The 15,971-nt window shown below is 42.8% G+C and overlaps 1 protein-coding gene across 1 annotated transcript in view; it reads left to right on the top strand.

The window, feature by feature from the left end:
- Positions 1-6,524: 6,524 nt before the first annotated feature.
- Positions 6,525-15,971, top strand: part of PIGU (phosphatidylinositol glycan anchor biosynthesis class U) — a 47,218-nt gene continuing 37,771 nt past the window's right edge. Inside the window, exons 1-4 of the mRNA XM_054980533.1 lie at positions 6,525-6,661; positions 8,103-8,167; positions 13,815-13,874; positions 15,402-15,464. Coding sequence (XP_054836508.1) covers positions 6,532-6,661; positions 8,103-8,167; positions 13,815-13,874; positions 15,402-15,464 — 318 coding nt within the window. The 5' untranslated portion in view covers positions 6,525-6,531. The remainder of the gene's footprint in view (positions 6,662-8,102; positions 8,168-13,814; positions 13,875-15,401; positions 15,465-15,971) is intronic.

Genomic DNA, 15,971 nt, shown 5'->3' with positions numbered 1-15,971 from the left:
GATTGTAGGAAACGGGGCACATTAGGATCTGGATAACCCGTCGGAGGACTACCTTTGGATTTTTTACAGCCAATATGAAATAATAACAAGAAACAATATACAACAAGAGATTGATTTTGTTTTGCTGGAACTCTCCACTCGTTGTTGGACTGTTGCATACAAGGACCTGTGAAAAAAGAATATGCTGAGAGCGGAACCACAAGTGATGCCTGACACAGGTTGGACACTTGTCAGCTTCCCTCAAGTTTTGATGGGAAATGCAGGCATCCTGGTCTTGCAGCTTGACTCTCTGACTGCTGTCCAATGGACTTTTCAACTGTCACTTGTCCAACATTCCGCCAAGCTGCCTACATTTCCCATCAAAACTGGAGGGAAGCTGACAAGTGTCGAACCTGTGTCAGGCGTCACTTGTGGTTCCGCTCGGAGTTGTTACAATGCACTTGCACTTTAACAATATACATGTGCAATGAATTTTTGTAGCAGTTTGTAGCACCAGCACTTTATCAATTTATGGTACCTGTAGTTTAGCAACTTTTTTAATGGTATTGTATATGTGGAGTGTAGTATTTGTTTTATGAATTGCTATTTTAGTATTATGTGTTTTACTGTATAATGTGTTTTATGTATTAAATACACTGGTTCCATTCTTGTCAGGTGCCCACCAGTGGCAGACAAACTCCTAGAAATTTGCCTCTCTGCCTGCAAAGCCACCTGAAGGTCATCTGCCATCAGCAGCCAGCCCAGGCAAATGGCTGCATGCATGTTCCCGTACCTCGCACAATGACATCACTTCTGGTGTAACTGGAAGCCATGTCATCATTCCAGGGCCAATTCATTAAGAATCGTCCCAAAACATAACCAGAAGAGATGTCATTGTTCAGGGCATGGGAGTACATGTGCGAGGAGAACTGTAAATACCCATGCCCCTACCCCACCCCTGAGCTCTGGAGATAAGTTGTAATTCTGGGAAATCTCCAGGCCCCACTTGGAGGTTGGCAACCATATGCAGAATGACTGTAGCAATGGTGGGGGCACTCTCTCCGTCACCACTATAGGAAGGGGCGGGGCCAAGTTCTGCTTTCAATATGGCACACACCCTTCCCCCAGCTTTTTAAAGAGCTTTTCCCCTTCCCCTGCTGAAACATACTATAGCACTTCAGTGTGGTTTGGTGAGGGGGGGAAAGGAACTGGAATAGGATTGGAAGAACACTGCCATCTCGAGGGTTAGTTCATAGGCAACAGGGCTTGCCCTTTGTTTTGACTATATTCACTACTCATAGGCCTTGGCCTGGTGCCTGTGAGTTGTTAGCTAATCAGACAGAACTGCTGCACGTGGTACCATGTAGGCAGGTATGTGCCTGAGATAAGGAGTTCTGTGGACTGTAAACACAGAGCCTTCTTACACGGACAGATGCTTGTGTAACTCAGTTGGAATTAAGAACGAGTTCAATGTCTAGGGTTTTTTTCCTTCTTAAAATACTCCACTTTGTATGCACACATCTTGGTATAAGTACAACTGGATTTATTATGACATATAATGGTAGTTATGGACCCCCCCCCCCACCTCAGGCCTAGAGTCCCAGGATGAAAGGCCTATCAAACCAGGGCCTTACTTACTGTCCTAATTTCCTTGCAGAATCTGAAGTGCACTGTAGTTCCTGAGCCTAGGGGCCAGTTTCTTCCCAGGGAGTATGGTTGCCAGGTCCCCTTATGCTCCCAGCACTAACCTTTTTGTAGCTACTCATTTTGTCCCCAGAAGTGACATCATCACCAGCGATCAGTGGGAAACAGGGCAAACCTCTAGGAGATTGCCTGCCACCAGCAAGCAACTGGAAAGCCTAATTCTTTCTTTAATTTTTTTAAAAATTTGCAGTTATATAGCTTCAAAAAATAGTTTGGGCTAGTGAGTTTTTCATCAGTGAGCACTTTCCCATAATTCCTAAGCCCTGAGATCTCATGTCAAATTAGGGTTGCCAGGTCCCCTGACCTCCTGGGTGGGAGGTCGGAGGCCCAGCATCTACCTTTTTGCTTCCCCCTCATGCATGTGTGGAGTGTGTGGGCACTCCCAGCTGCACGATGACATCAGTTCCAGGAACTGACATCATCGCACAGGTCACATGCCACCATGGGAGCACTCCTGTGCTCGACAGGGGGGCAAACTGGGCCTGATTCGGGCCCAAATGGGTCAGATTCAGGCCTGAATCAGGCTGCTGTGGAGCACAGGAGCCACCTGCAAGCCTCAGAGGCTGGATTCAGCCCAATTTGATCTGAATCGGGCCCAAATTAGCACGAATCCAGCCACTGTGGAGCACAGGAGCGCTGCTGCACTCCGCAGCGGCCTGATTCGGCCCCAAATAGAGCCAAATTTGGCCCAATTCTGGCTAAATCCAGCTCAATTCTGGCTGAATCTGGCCGGATTCTGGCTGAATCTGGCCTGAACTAGGCAGCTACAGCATACGGGCGCATGCTACACTGCCCAGGAGCGCGCCCTGGGAGGCACGTTCCCCGCCAGCCAGGTAAGCGGGTGTGGAGGGTGGAAGGTGGAAGCAGGGGGATCCCTGGCCTCCAGTGGAGGACTGGCAACCCTATGTCCCATATATATCCTGCCTTTTCTGATTATCCCAATATGCCAAAGGAAAAAAAATCTACAGAATGTATACGTTAAGTGATGCTATTTTAACTCATTTACTGTCACCACAAATATAGAACTTTAATGTGTCCCATGCGCAATACTGGAAAGAGTTGATGGACTATTCCTTACGAGACCAGTTCTTATCTCCATGTTAATCTATTCAGTTTTTCCTTAGGATCGCTGATGAATCATCACATAAAATAATAACAATTTAGATAATCTCCTAGTATTTTATTACTGCAGTTTTGCCCAGACTTGCTAACATTTCTATCATAGATGCAACTAAGGTGTAATATGTCCAGTAAGGGAATTCAGTATCATGAACAGAATTCTTTTTAAAAAAAGAAAAAAAAAGAAAAGGCTGTCCAGAAACTGTTCCAAAGCAATTCAGAAGCTTCAGAATGCTTGGTTTATGTGCTATGTAAATATTTATTTTAAAATGACACTCAAGGGAGATGTGCGGGACTTGGAATCATAGTTCTTTGGCAGTGCTGCTGATGATTCAGAGCCTCTCAAAGTAGAATTTAACTTGTAAACTGTACTTCGTTGCAAAACTTGGGTTCTCGCAGTCATAAAAGAAGAATCTGAGCAAATCTCGCGCTAGGTAGCATTAGCATTCACACCTCTCATATATTATTCTTTTGACATAGTTTTCTGATTGGTGTTATTTTTCCACTCAGGAAAGCTTTAGCATAATGGCATTTTAGAAAATGTGTGTTTGCCTCCTCAGATGATTAGGACTCGCCGGGAATTCTTTACCTCAGCACAAAGAGAAATTATGCTTTTGCAATCACAAAACAAGCATGCCCAGTCCTTGAGCTTCGGACATCCTGAATCCATGAAGAAGCACATGATGTTACAAGGTGAAGTCCCACCATTCCTCACCATTCCTTTCTAGTTCGCGTACATGTACTGAACAGGCACATCTTGCTGCCTTGATTTGGAGTATGAATCTTTTTTTCCAGCAAACCACAAGAACATGGCAGTAAGCATAGTGCTGTGAATATTTTGACTTAAGTTAAAGAGATCTGAATTCAAACCCTCCTCACTCAGACATGGGGAGGATGTCCGTGGGGCAATCACCCTGCCTTAACCTAGTCTACCTAAAGAGTTAGGATAAAAATGGGCAGAACACTGAACCTATTTGGAAGCATACAACTCTGATTAATATAAAACAAATATAGGTAATAAATGGATTTTGCTGGCCATTGGTGTGACTATAAAGAGAGTGATGGGGAATATAATTAACATAAGAATATAAGCAGAGCCCTACTAGATCAGACCAGGAAAGGTGCTCCAACCCTTTAACCATATTGGTTGCCTTCATCTGTACTTTTTTCTGCTCTGCTTATCCTTTTCAAGTTACATTGACCAGAACTGCAAACAGTATTAAAAATGAGGTCACACCATAGATCTATACAGGGGCATTAAAACATTGGCTATTTTGTTTTCATCCCTTTCCTAATAATCCTGAGCACATAGTTTGCCTTTTTCACTGCTCCAGCACACTGCATTGATGTTTTAACTGAGCTGTGACCCCCAAGGTCTCTTTCCCCCTCAGTCTCAGCAAGTTCAGATCCCACTCGAACGTATGTAAATCTATGGGTGAAGACACAAGAGCAGGGTACAAACAAAGTCAAAGAACCAATAAATATATTAAGTATAAATATAATGAAGTCACATATAATCAAAGTAATGAACAACAGTCAAAGCAATAATGTAATGCAGGTAAGTACAACCGGGTGCTATATCAAGAGCACTATCACCAGGTAAGTACAATGTATAGTATATAAATCAGTAACAAGGTAAAGTCCATATAATGACGGAATATTTAATTCCACAGGTGGAGTAGACGTAAAAGAGGATGCACAAGGCAGAGCCACAACGCCCTACAAGCAGCACCAGCTGGTTCTGCTGTTTTGTCTCCAGGACCTCTTCAGGGGCGAGATGTCTCCACCTATCTATAAAATGCATGTAATAAATAAATAAATATCCTAAAAAGGAAATACCTTGTCCATTCTCAGATAAAAGAATTGTAAACATGGCTTACCCAGAAAATTCACAAGGTAACAATAGTCACCAACATATTTAAGCTGAGCACCCTACAAACTTCAAATCAATGCAGTCAAAACGGCAATTTTCAAGCGTACTTGCTAGCCAAGAGGCGGGATTAAATACATAGCCTCATTAGAGATATCCTCCCAACTTTTAAAGAAACCAACAGTTATAAGTAATTAAAGCCAGTCCATGTAAATCAAATACAAAACACAGAAACTCTCCAAACAGTAGCAAGCATATATACACCTTTATACAAGACATTAGAGCCCAAAGTATACATACAAAAGTCTATAAATAACAAGAGAGATCCAGCTCGCTATTTAGCCCCGTGGCTAAATAGCATCCATCATTATATGGACTTTAACTTGTTACTGGCTTATATACTATACATTGTACTTACCTGGTAATAGTGCTCTTGATATTGCACCTGGTTGTACTTACCTGCATTACATTATTGCTTTGACTGCTGTTCATTACTTTGATTATATGTGACTTTACACTGGGACAAGTGCGCATGCTGTCAGTAAAGGCCTTTTCCTTTCTGCCTTAATAACATTTGAGGAAGCTTACAGGTTTATTCATGTCTCAGGTAAGCTCACAGTCTGAGAATCTCTAGGTTGCACTATCCTGCCTATTGACTGATGGTGAGGTACTAAAAACTAGCTTTTTATTCTAGACCAGTAAATTGGACACAACTGGTTTCTTAGATCAGTAGACAGAATCCAAATATATATTTTTAATGTTCTGGTCAGAATGAGGTTTTGTGGCATTTGAACAATGAGGAGGTTTGATACATGCTGCCAGACTAGCATTAAACATATTTAACCATAGCAAAATTTTGTATATGGCTGGTGACCTCTGCTTCTAGAATGAAGAGATCATGCCACCTGCAGTCAAAGCAGAAGCAATACATGAAGCTCTGGTCCCTTGTTACTTTTTAGGCATTAGCTAAAGATCATTATTATGAGTAACTGGTGTCTGTATATCACTGTGTGATATATTGATTTATTGTGACATTCAATGAGGGTCAGTCCGCTTCATCATATACATAAAAATGTCACACTCTGTACTTGTTTTTTTGATTGTACTGTTTGCAGTTTTATTTCTATAGAACCATGTATGACAGCTGAGGATTTGTTTTATGTATCTGATGAAGAGGGCACAAATCCATGAAAACTTATGTCACCATAAAACTATTCATTTTTAAGGTACCCCAAAATTGATAGATACATGGACATATAGACAGGTAGGTAGATACATCTAGATTGCCCCTCCTTGTGATGCTTATTGGGCACAGGAACACATGTCAAAAAATACCTTTCCCCTATTTATAACAACTCTGGCCATTATACATGAAAATTATTAGATCAGCCTTGAACTGTATAGAATTACCTTTAGCCTTTAAGATGCCTCTGGACTCTTGTTTAATTTAGCCATGGAGAACTCTTGAAAGGAATTGAAAACTGCCCAAGGAGTGCGACCTTAAAGTAAGTAAGGTCTGGATTGGGTTTTTAAAAATGCAGATTGTTTGTTATATTTAGGCGTGAAATAAACAAGCATCCTGGTTCTCTGGAGCGGCTCGTGCAACAATGCCGTCTCTCTGCTACCCATACCAGGAAGCTAATAACCTTTCGAATGGTACAGGCTTCCAGACACAACACTTCGCTAACAATTTTTTGTGTCCCACTTAGTGCACCGTAGTCCTCAGGAAGTACAGCAGGCGGTAACGCAGGAGATTATGGGAATTGTAGTTTTCCTTCCTAGTTTGTACAGTAGACCCGCAGCTCCATAGCCTGGCCTGCGAACTACTGCTGGCATTAGGCCGGTGCCCTACCGTCAAGATGGCGGCTCCCTTGGTGCTGGTGCTGCTGGTGGCCGTCACTGTCCGGGCCGTGCTGTACCGCTCCAGCCTGGCCGGGCTCATCTCCGAGAGGGTGGAGGTGGCGTCCCCTTTAAATGCTTGGAAGCGAGGTGAGGACCTGTGCCCCGGTGGCCGGACGGCAGGGCTTGCTCCGAGGCGCGGATGTCGGAGAGGAGCAGGTTCCTCGCCTGGCCTCTCAAGGAGCCGCGCCGCTGACAGTTCCCGCATGTGGAACTGTCATTCCTCCCCAAGAAGCAAGTCCTGGAGCTGCCAGTGGCCTTACTGGGGGTTTTCCTTAGCTTTGAATGTGTGCGCCTTGATGAGAGCTTTCGTTAGAAGGAGTGCAGTTTCTAAAAATATTAAAGAAGAAATGTTTAAGCGTGTTTAAGATTGCCAGCTTTCCCCTGACAGGATTCCTGTGCCTTTAACAGCTGCATAATCTGCAGAGGAGCCTTGTCAGAAAGAAGACGGTGGCTACTCTGATTACGTGCTGGAGAGTTACTGTCCACTTGCTGTGTTGGGAGGGGCTGTGGCTCAGTGGCAGAGTAGCTGCTTTGCATGCAGTAGGTCCCAGTTTCAGTTTTTGGTATCTCCAGTTGAAAGGATCCAGTTGAAGGTGATGCGAAAGACTTGAGACCCTAGAGAGCCAGTCAGAGAAGAAATATTGACCTTAATAGATCAATATGAAGCAGAAAAGCATGTATCTGCAGAAAAGAGGCTTTATAGTAAAAGTATTATTAGTTAGAGGAAGATTTACACACAGGCAGTAATCAGTTGACCAACATGGAGGATAGACAGCGTTACAGTTAAGGCAATTTGGTCTTTTTGTTTCCTTGTATCCGTTCCTGTGGTATTGTCAGAAAATTAGATAATTAAAATATAATTACCAAGGAAGTATCCCTTCCATTTTGTTGAAATCAAGTGACTCTCTGGCAAGACTGGTATTGGAAATATATCTCATGAGGCCTAGTACAGAATATCTTTTATCTACCTCTAGCCCGTGTCCATCCCATAATGTATCTCTCATCTAGTCTTGCTAATAAACAGACATGGGGCTTATGATGATGCTGTAGTACAAAATTCCTTAGCTGGGGCACAGTCTATAGATCTTTCATTGTCAGCCTTGCTGAAGATATTTTCAAAAATCACTGGCACAGTGTATGGCACTGGCGCTGCTATGAAACAAAACTCCAAACTTATTGGAGTTTGCATTTAATGGTTAATTCCTATAAACTGCTTTTTTTGCATCCTTGAAATACTGTAACTGTGGAATGCAATGGGCAGAGGAATATCTTTTGTTTTCAGATGTTTAATTACTAGGAGTTGTGCATATACATTTTTAGGCTTCCTGGGAGTCCATTTCCTAGAATTCAGGGTTTTTTTTTGCCAGAGTGGGTACATAAGGCACTGGATCCATAGCAACCACAGTAGCTATCAGCAAGATATGAGTGTAAGTGGTTCTTCTTAAGAAATTGTCAGGCCCAATGCAAATCAAACCTTGCACATAGCCGTGACTTGTCTTAATTTTGGATATCTTGTGTTTTTTTCCAGTGGTAGAGGGGCTAGCCTTGCTTGATTTGGGTGTGTCTCCGTATTCTGGAGATGTCTTTCATGAAGTAAGTGTATTGTGTTTCGGTTTGCTAAAATACATGTGATGCTGTTATATTCCTAAGAAATGCTTTTTTATTGTAAAAATTCTAATCACTGTAGGCACAGTCTTTTCCCACCCAAGACCTGGGGCCACATGCAATTGAATCCCCACAGATCCCTCTTTCTCCCCGCACATACAAGCTGCATAACAGAGCAATCTCAGGTATGAGAGGTGTGCAGTGTACATATATACTTCCCATATTCCCATGTAACTTGCTTTGTGTCCGTGCTGTAGGCAATTTCTCAAGTTTTGAATCTCAGGTAGCTTCTATAGGGTGGAGAGGGAGAGTTGAATGAATGATGATGGAAGAAGTGTGGACAGAACTCCTGCTCCCTGGACTGCCAAGGAACAAGGAAGGACTGTGTCTCCTGTTTTAAATGGACTGCTTTCAATGTGCAAAATTTCTAGGTATATATATTTTAAAACAAATCCTATTTGTAAAATGCAAACCTGAAGGATTTGGCGGAGAGTGGGGGTGGGATTCTGTAATTTTTAAGAAGGCTGTAGGTGACCCAGATATGGAGAAGAGCTAGAAACTTTACAAAATAATTGATATAATGCTCAGTTATTTTTGATTTGTAAAGAAAAATTAAAATTAGTGTATGTGAGAACCAATGTGGTGTAATGTCACACTAGGAGCCAGGAGATCCAAACGTGAAACCCTGTTTTGCTATGGAAGCTTGCTGAGTTTCCTTGGGCCAATCACTCTGTTTCAGCCTAACTTCACAGGGTTGCTGTTGTGAGGATAAAATGGAGGAGGGGAGAACAATGTTGTAAGTTGCTTGGGGTTCCTATTGGAGAGAAAAGCAGGGCATTAATAAATACTTGACAAAGGACAACAAGGTTAGTTCCTCTTGCTCCCAATAGCCCATGGATCCCTATGCAGTTATCTATTATGTCTAAAGGCAAGAGAGCTGTAACCCCTCGTTTGTGCAGAAACATAGCAGGAATGATTCTCCCAAACATAAAACTGAAAAGAGCTGATGTTTGCTCATGTGTATGTCCCTATCAGGTCCATATATACATGCTAGCTGTCATCAGTAAGCCAGGGCCTGGAGTTCAAGTGGTGGCCAGGAAATGAGTAGCCTGTCATGGCTTATGTTTCTTCTTCTCCAATGGATCTATAAGATCTCATATAAAGAAAAGGGATTGTATTTGGAGGTGAACTCTCTTCTGGAATCTGTTCATCATCCAGAGTTGTTTTGCCATTACAGTGCCAAAACAATCATAATATAAGGAGGTGTCATGGTTATTCATGGAGAGATAGACACTGGATACCAGAACTGCTGTATCTCTTATAAACTGGTATAACAGCACAGCTAATAGCATTAGATTATCTATTGTGCGGGAGCTAATTATTTCCCCCTCCACAAAACATATGAAATTGAAAGCTTGTAGTGGGGAGGTACTATCAAAGCTGAGTGTGCCAGCAGTCTGGAAGGCATTCAGTTCTTCATGTGCAGTAGTAGCCAGTGTTCCCACTAATGTGAGCACGTGAGCAATTGCTCACAGATTCTGACTCCTCTGCTCACAGATTCTCAGCTGTAGCTCACAGGTATTAACTCTCAGGTGGCCCCGCCCTCCCACTCAGCCAGTGCCAGCAGGCGGGCCCAATAGGGATGGAGCCCTGTCCCGCTTCTCTTCTTCCTTCCTGGTTGTGGCTGGCTTAGCCCTCAGGGCAGAGCCAGAGAGCGATTCCAGTTGCCACCAGCTCTCTAGCTGGGGAACAGAGGAGAGCTGAGTGATGGGGCCTAGCTTAACCCCGCTGGGATCCCCTCAGCCCCAGAGAGCACAGAAGGTGGCACCTCAGCCGCTGCCATGGTGAAGGTGTCGTTTAACTTGGACTTGGTGCAATAGGAGGCTGGAAAGAAGAAGGATGAGGAGGGGAAGGAGGGCTGAGCCAGGTGCTCATCATGCCTGCTGACAGCCAGATGAGGAGGAGAAGACCATTGCAGTGCTGAAGGAGGCTGGTTGGATTTTACAGTTGATGAGGCCACCTTTTCGAGGGCTCTTCCAAAGTGGCTTTTACAGCCTGAAATGCAGACTCATCTGAGAACTGGATCTGGCTGCCTTGTCTCAGCAAGCCAAGCATCTCCATCTAAAATGAAATCAATGGACGTAGACCAGAGTAACTGTGCATAGGATCACGCTGTTGGGGGTTTATTTTAGTGCAGCTGCTTTGAGGCTGGCTCCAGCTTGACTCTCTCGTTTTCTTTTTTAAAGCCTCCTTCTTCTTTGCAGGCTCACAGTCCTTCTTTGCCCCCCACCCAAAATCTGGATCTGAAGCTAACGTGAGCCTCCAAGGGCAGCTATGTCTGACTTGCCTTGTCTCCTGCAGTAGAAGCTGAGGAAAGGCCTCCTTGTTCACAGAGGAGTCTGTAGGTGCAAAATTAAACAGGAAGCCTCAAAGATTTTGCAAGGTTTGAGTCCAGTGGCACCTTAGAGACCAACAAGACTTTAATGAAAGTTGTTGTTTCAGCTCACAAAGTAGATTTTTAGCTCACAACACTGCACAGCTTAAAGGGAACATTGGTAGTAGCATATGTTCTGCTCACTCTGTGGATTAATTGTAGAAAGATAGCACTAGATAGCGCTCAGCAGCACAGCAACAGAGTCTTGTGACTCCTGAAAGAGAAATGTTTCTTGTGGAATAAGCTTCTGTGGGCCAGAACAAAAAAATCCAGTCAAAAAAGTAAACAACCATGTCAGAACGGAAGTAGAAGATGAACTGCCAAAGCACGATTAACAGTGTACATAAAGGAACAATTACTTTCCAAATCAAATTCCAGACAGTTTTATTTATTTACCAGATTTATTGTGCTATGTGTACTTATGGACTAGAGCCCACTACATCAAATGCATTGTGCATCTGATAAAGTGAACTGTTTCTCATAAAAGGTTGTACTAGAACACTGGTTCCCAACTTTCCAAGTATGAGGACCTCTTTTTAATGTAATTCATGGACCCCCAAATGATAGGATGTGTACTATTAGTATCTGTTGACTTAGAAAATGCGTAACGACAAAAGCTACTATGAATTCAGTAATGCTTTCAAATGAATCTGGATTTCATTAATCCCAACATCTATGCACATTTGAAAAACAGTAATACTATGTAACGTGTGTGTGTTATGTGCCGTCAAATTGCCTCCGACCTATGGTGACCTTGTAAATGAAAGACCTCCCAGAAAATCCTATCATTAACAGACTTGCTCAGATCCTGAAAACTGGAAGATGTGGCTTCTTTTATTGAGTTAAGCCATCTTGTTTTAGGTCTTCCTCTTTTCCTACTGCCTTCCACTTTTCCTAGCATTATTGACTCTTCCAGAGAATCTTGTCTTCTCATGATGTGACCAGAGTACGATAGCCTCAGTTTTGTCATTTTAGCTTCTAGAATTAAAGCTTGATTTGATCTAGTACCCACTTATTTGTCTTTTTGGCTGTCCATGGTATCCACAAAACTCTCCTCCAGCACCACATTTCAAATGAATCTATTTTCTTCCTGACATCTTTCTTCACAGTCCAACTTTCACATCCATACATAGTAATGTTAACATGTGAGACATTATTTATTCAAACTGCAGAAGGTATGTTTGCTTATTTATTATATTGAGTCATTTAATGAGATGGCTGGTACTTAGGAGTGCCATTCCCCTGCCCAGGGCAGGGGAATCCCCTGCTCCCCCCGCCCCCACTTACCTAGCCAACAGGGGGGGGGAGTGCCTCCCGTGCCCACAGCAGCCTGATTTGCACCCCTCAGTGGGCCCAATTCAGGCCAAATCACACCCAGCAGTGGGCCAATTCGTCCCCTGGTGAGCACAGGAGCACTTCCAGGCTGCCTTTTGACCCTGCGTGATGATATAGCTTCCTGGAAGTGCCATCACTGTGCAAGCCCAGGACACAAGAATGCAGCTAGGTAAGTGCCAGGCTCCTGATCTCCCACTGGGAGAGTCAGGGGGGGAGGACGGACCTGGCAATCCTATTGGTGCTGCTCTGCAGCTTTCATTGGAGGTCGGATTGAAGGATAAACAATACAGACCAATGACTTGACACAGTATAAGAAAGTTTTATATGTTTGTATGGTTTGGAGTTACTGGTAGAGCCGTCTAGAATGATCCCTTTGCTAACATAGTTAGCAGTCTGTACTCACACTAACATAGTTTGCAGTTAGTCTGTACTCATGGGAGTTTGTTTGGATGCACAGTGAGTTGGGATGCACAATGAGTTTTCAGTCCTTGTTAGAACAATTGATGGATGCTTATTTATTTTGATTTTAACCATGCTTTCAGTGATAAGTTGGCTCCCAAAGGAGCTCATGGGTATCAGAATTTAACACAAAACACAATTAAAGTACAATACAAAATGTTCCTTGCGGGAAGAATTCTCAACCATGATGGATCCGGGCATAATCAAGTGTTGGCTGGTGTCCCCCCCCCCCCCATGGCATTAGCAATGGAACTTGGTTGGAAGAAAGGCAGCCTCATCTTAGAAAATGCTTTCAGATCTCTGGGCACATGTGTTGAACTGCAGGTCTTTCCCACAGCTGATAAGGTGGTGATTACTAATTTAGATGGCAAAATAAAGGAGACATCCAGTGGCACGTTATCTAGTAACAAAATTTATTCTAATCCAAGTCTTCTTGAGGCAGGGCTCCCTTCAGATGCAGGAACTGTCTGGGGGCAATCCCTCCTCCCCTGCACTTACCAGGCTCTCTTAAGGTGGTCAAGAGGGAGATGCTACATCCGGAAGACAATCTTGGCCTCTGACGGCTTCTTGATATAGCTCTGGGCCTTCCCAGGCAGGCTGAGAAGTGGGAGGGGCCAGGGAGTCCAATTGACAGGCCTACAAGGCAGCTGCTGGCCAAACAGCAGCTCCTTAAAGGGCTGCAGCCCATACCTTCATTCAAGGCATGGGCATTTCCACCGGAGATGAGAGGGAGTGGGAAATAGAAGCCCTCCTTGTAAGTAGGCAAGCAGCCCTGACCACGCTTGGGGGCCTCCGGCTGAGGATGGCCTAATATTGCCTGCCTAGATGTGAGTAGGTGGACCCAACTGGGAGCTGTGAAAATCCGGCTGGTGGATGAAGCAGAGCCATCAGTTGGCCTGATACAGTTTTGAGGGGGACATGGTTGCCATGGAGGCGAGCCTGGGGGGAAGGCACAGGTAAGGGAGGGCGGAAACCTGCCCAAGCTAGATAGATTTGGGGACTCCTTTAATAACTAGGTGACCTCCCCACCAGGGGTCCCCAGCCCAAAGGTTGGGAATCATTGTACTAGAATAAAAAAATGTTTTTAAGGTGCCATAAGACCTCTACTGTCACTTCCTGTAGTGAGCTTGCCATCTTGCGTTCTCTGTGGACTGAGACCTTTTCCCAGCTATTATTTCTTTCTTGGTTGAATATTGCGAATGATAACTGAACAAATGGCTCTGGAGTTACATGTTGCTGTGTACTTTATGAAAGCAATACAACATTGTTACTCAGAGCCAGAAGTGCAGTCTTTTTGTCATTCCCAACAGACAGTATTTTTAGAATAATTCCTAAAGGTAAGTTGCTTTGATTTGAAAGCAAGTTACCAAGACTAATTGTTCTTTTTTCTTTATTTGTTTCTCTTAGACACCACTAGTAATATACCTCTTTCATTTCCTGATTGATTATGCTGAATTGGTATTTATGGTAAGTGTTGCTTTCATTTTCATCTACAGCAGAACGGCATCTTTTTCAGAGTTGATTTCTTGATTTTTTGAATTGTGAATGGTTTGAATTTTTTGAATTTGAATGGTTTCCTGAACCATGTCAATGGAAGGGGTATTTACATGATACAATTTTCAAGCACCTAACACATGCTATGCACAGTTCTTGTAATGGTTGTTACAAAATGGTTGCTGCTTGTGTGATTCCAAGGTGGTGAGTGGTTTATGTGAGCCATTTTCATAATGCATTTGTATGTGCATTTGGCTTGGAAATTGCTCTCTTTGTCATTAGGAAACACATTCTTAAGAAATCTGGGTGAGGCTGCAGTTCTAAGCACATTTACTAGCATGCAAGCACCATTGAACTCAGTAGGATTTACTACTTTGGCTCACATTGTTATTGCACATATAAATATTTGCTAGGGGGGAAATCAGATGTTTGGACTTTTATTATAGAAAGACACCTACGTACCGGTAAACAATGCTGCTGCTGCATAATTAGCAAAGGATTTTGTTTTGACAACCGTGGTATAGTTTTATTACTGAAATGCCCCCCTTTAATCTTTATTTACACGATGTTCTCTTTACATAAATCATATCATGGTGTACATAAATCTGTTGACATCATCAGTTTTAACAGAATTGCTTACAGCTATCATGGGGTGACTGCCAGGGAAAACACAGGGAGGGATTTTGCAAAGTGAACACACGTACCACAGTTGTTTCTAAAATGCATACAAAAAGACATCTGCACTGTGGATGACCCCTTGATAGTGGACATAAGGTCAGTTTTCCAAGGTATGTGACTTAAGATCCAAAGCCTGAGAAGGGCCATTTGCTATTCCAAATATTTTTAGGACTGGGGTTCAGTGCTATTAATCAAAGTGGTGTTTTACCATGTGTTAAGAAGAGTATCGATTGATGCATCTACTGGAAGGAATTAGCATTTTGTATATTGAAAAGACATACGTGTGAGTCCCTCCACCCCCGGCAGGTAGCAAAGTATCAGCTATGCTTATGTTATTAATTAACACGGTTCTGTGAATCAGCTATGGATCAGAGTTTTTCCAGCTTCTTGAAGTAAGAAGTGACTTGATTAATGAGATCAATTTTCTACGACTCATCTAAAATCTTATCTATTAAATCTATTTAGGAAGCTATTATGCAGCCCAGGTAGCTCACAAAAAATTAAAATACATGGTAAAATACTAATAAAATCCAGAAATATCAGTCCAATTAGGCCAAAATCAAGCTTTTTCTAAGGTCTTCTAGGAGATGTACAGCTCCAAGATTTTCTGGAATGCCTGTTCTCAAGACATTCAGTTTTCTACATCTTCTCACGGGAGTTTTATGAAGTGTAGATAACCTATGCATCATTATTTATAACAGCTCCAAAAATACTTTCTGGAGACATTTCTGACTGAGAATGCTTGTACACTGAATTGCTGGTTATTGCCTCAGGGGCTGATTTTAATTTCTTTAATCAACTTATTGGTGATCTTATCTTTAGATAACAGATATGTTGACCGCTGTAGCTCTCTATTTGGCCATTCAGGACTACAACAAAGTTCTAGTAAGTAAACAAGTGTAATTCTTGGTTCCATTTTTGTTCATGTTGCTTACTGTGTCTCTGCTGTGCACTCTCTGTTCCTTCCTTCTCTTGATCTTTGATAAATAGTTTATATTTTGCATTCTGTGGGCTCCTGTGGTATAATGTCAGTTGCTCATGTGTCATATATGCCTGCTTCCTCTCACCATCCCAGCTACATTTTAATGGTTTATAGTGTCATCGTAAGCAGAATCTAAGTCCATTGAAGAAGGGTGTAACTCTGCTTAGGATAGCATTGTTAGCCTTTCACGGGGTGATGCTGCACTGCAGTTTCTTTGCGCTACTGAAGGATTCCCTTTGTGCATTTAGCTACAAATAGAATTGAAATAGTGGTTCTGTACAGCATTTAATATACATCTAATTCTGAACCCAGCTCCTGTGCTGATAGAAAAATTCAGAGAATGGAGTCAGGTACACACATTAGACATTTTCCTGTAGACTTGGGGGAACCACCAGGTTTGTAGCTCTCCC

Source organism: Eublepharis macularius, chromosome 5 (genome assembly GCF_028583425.1).
Source record: "Eublepharis macularius isolate TG4126 chromosome 5, MPM_Emac_v1.0, whole genome shotgun sequence".
NCBI lineage: Eukaryota > Metazoa > Chordata > Lepidosauria > Squamata > Eublepharidae > Eublepharis > Eublepharis macularius.
Note: the sequence above shows the minus strand (reverse complement) of the source record. Positions and strands in the feature narration are given on the sequence as shown.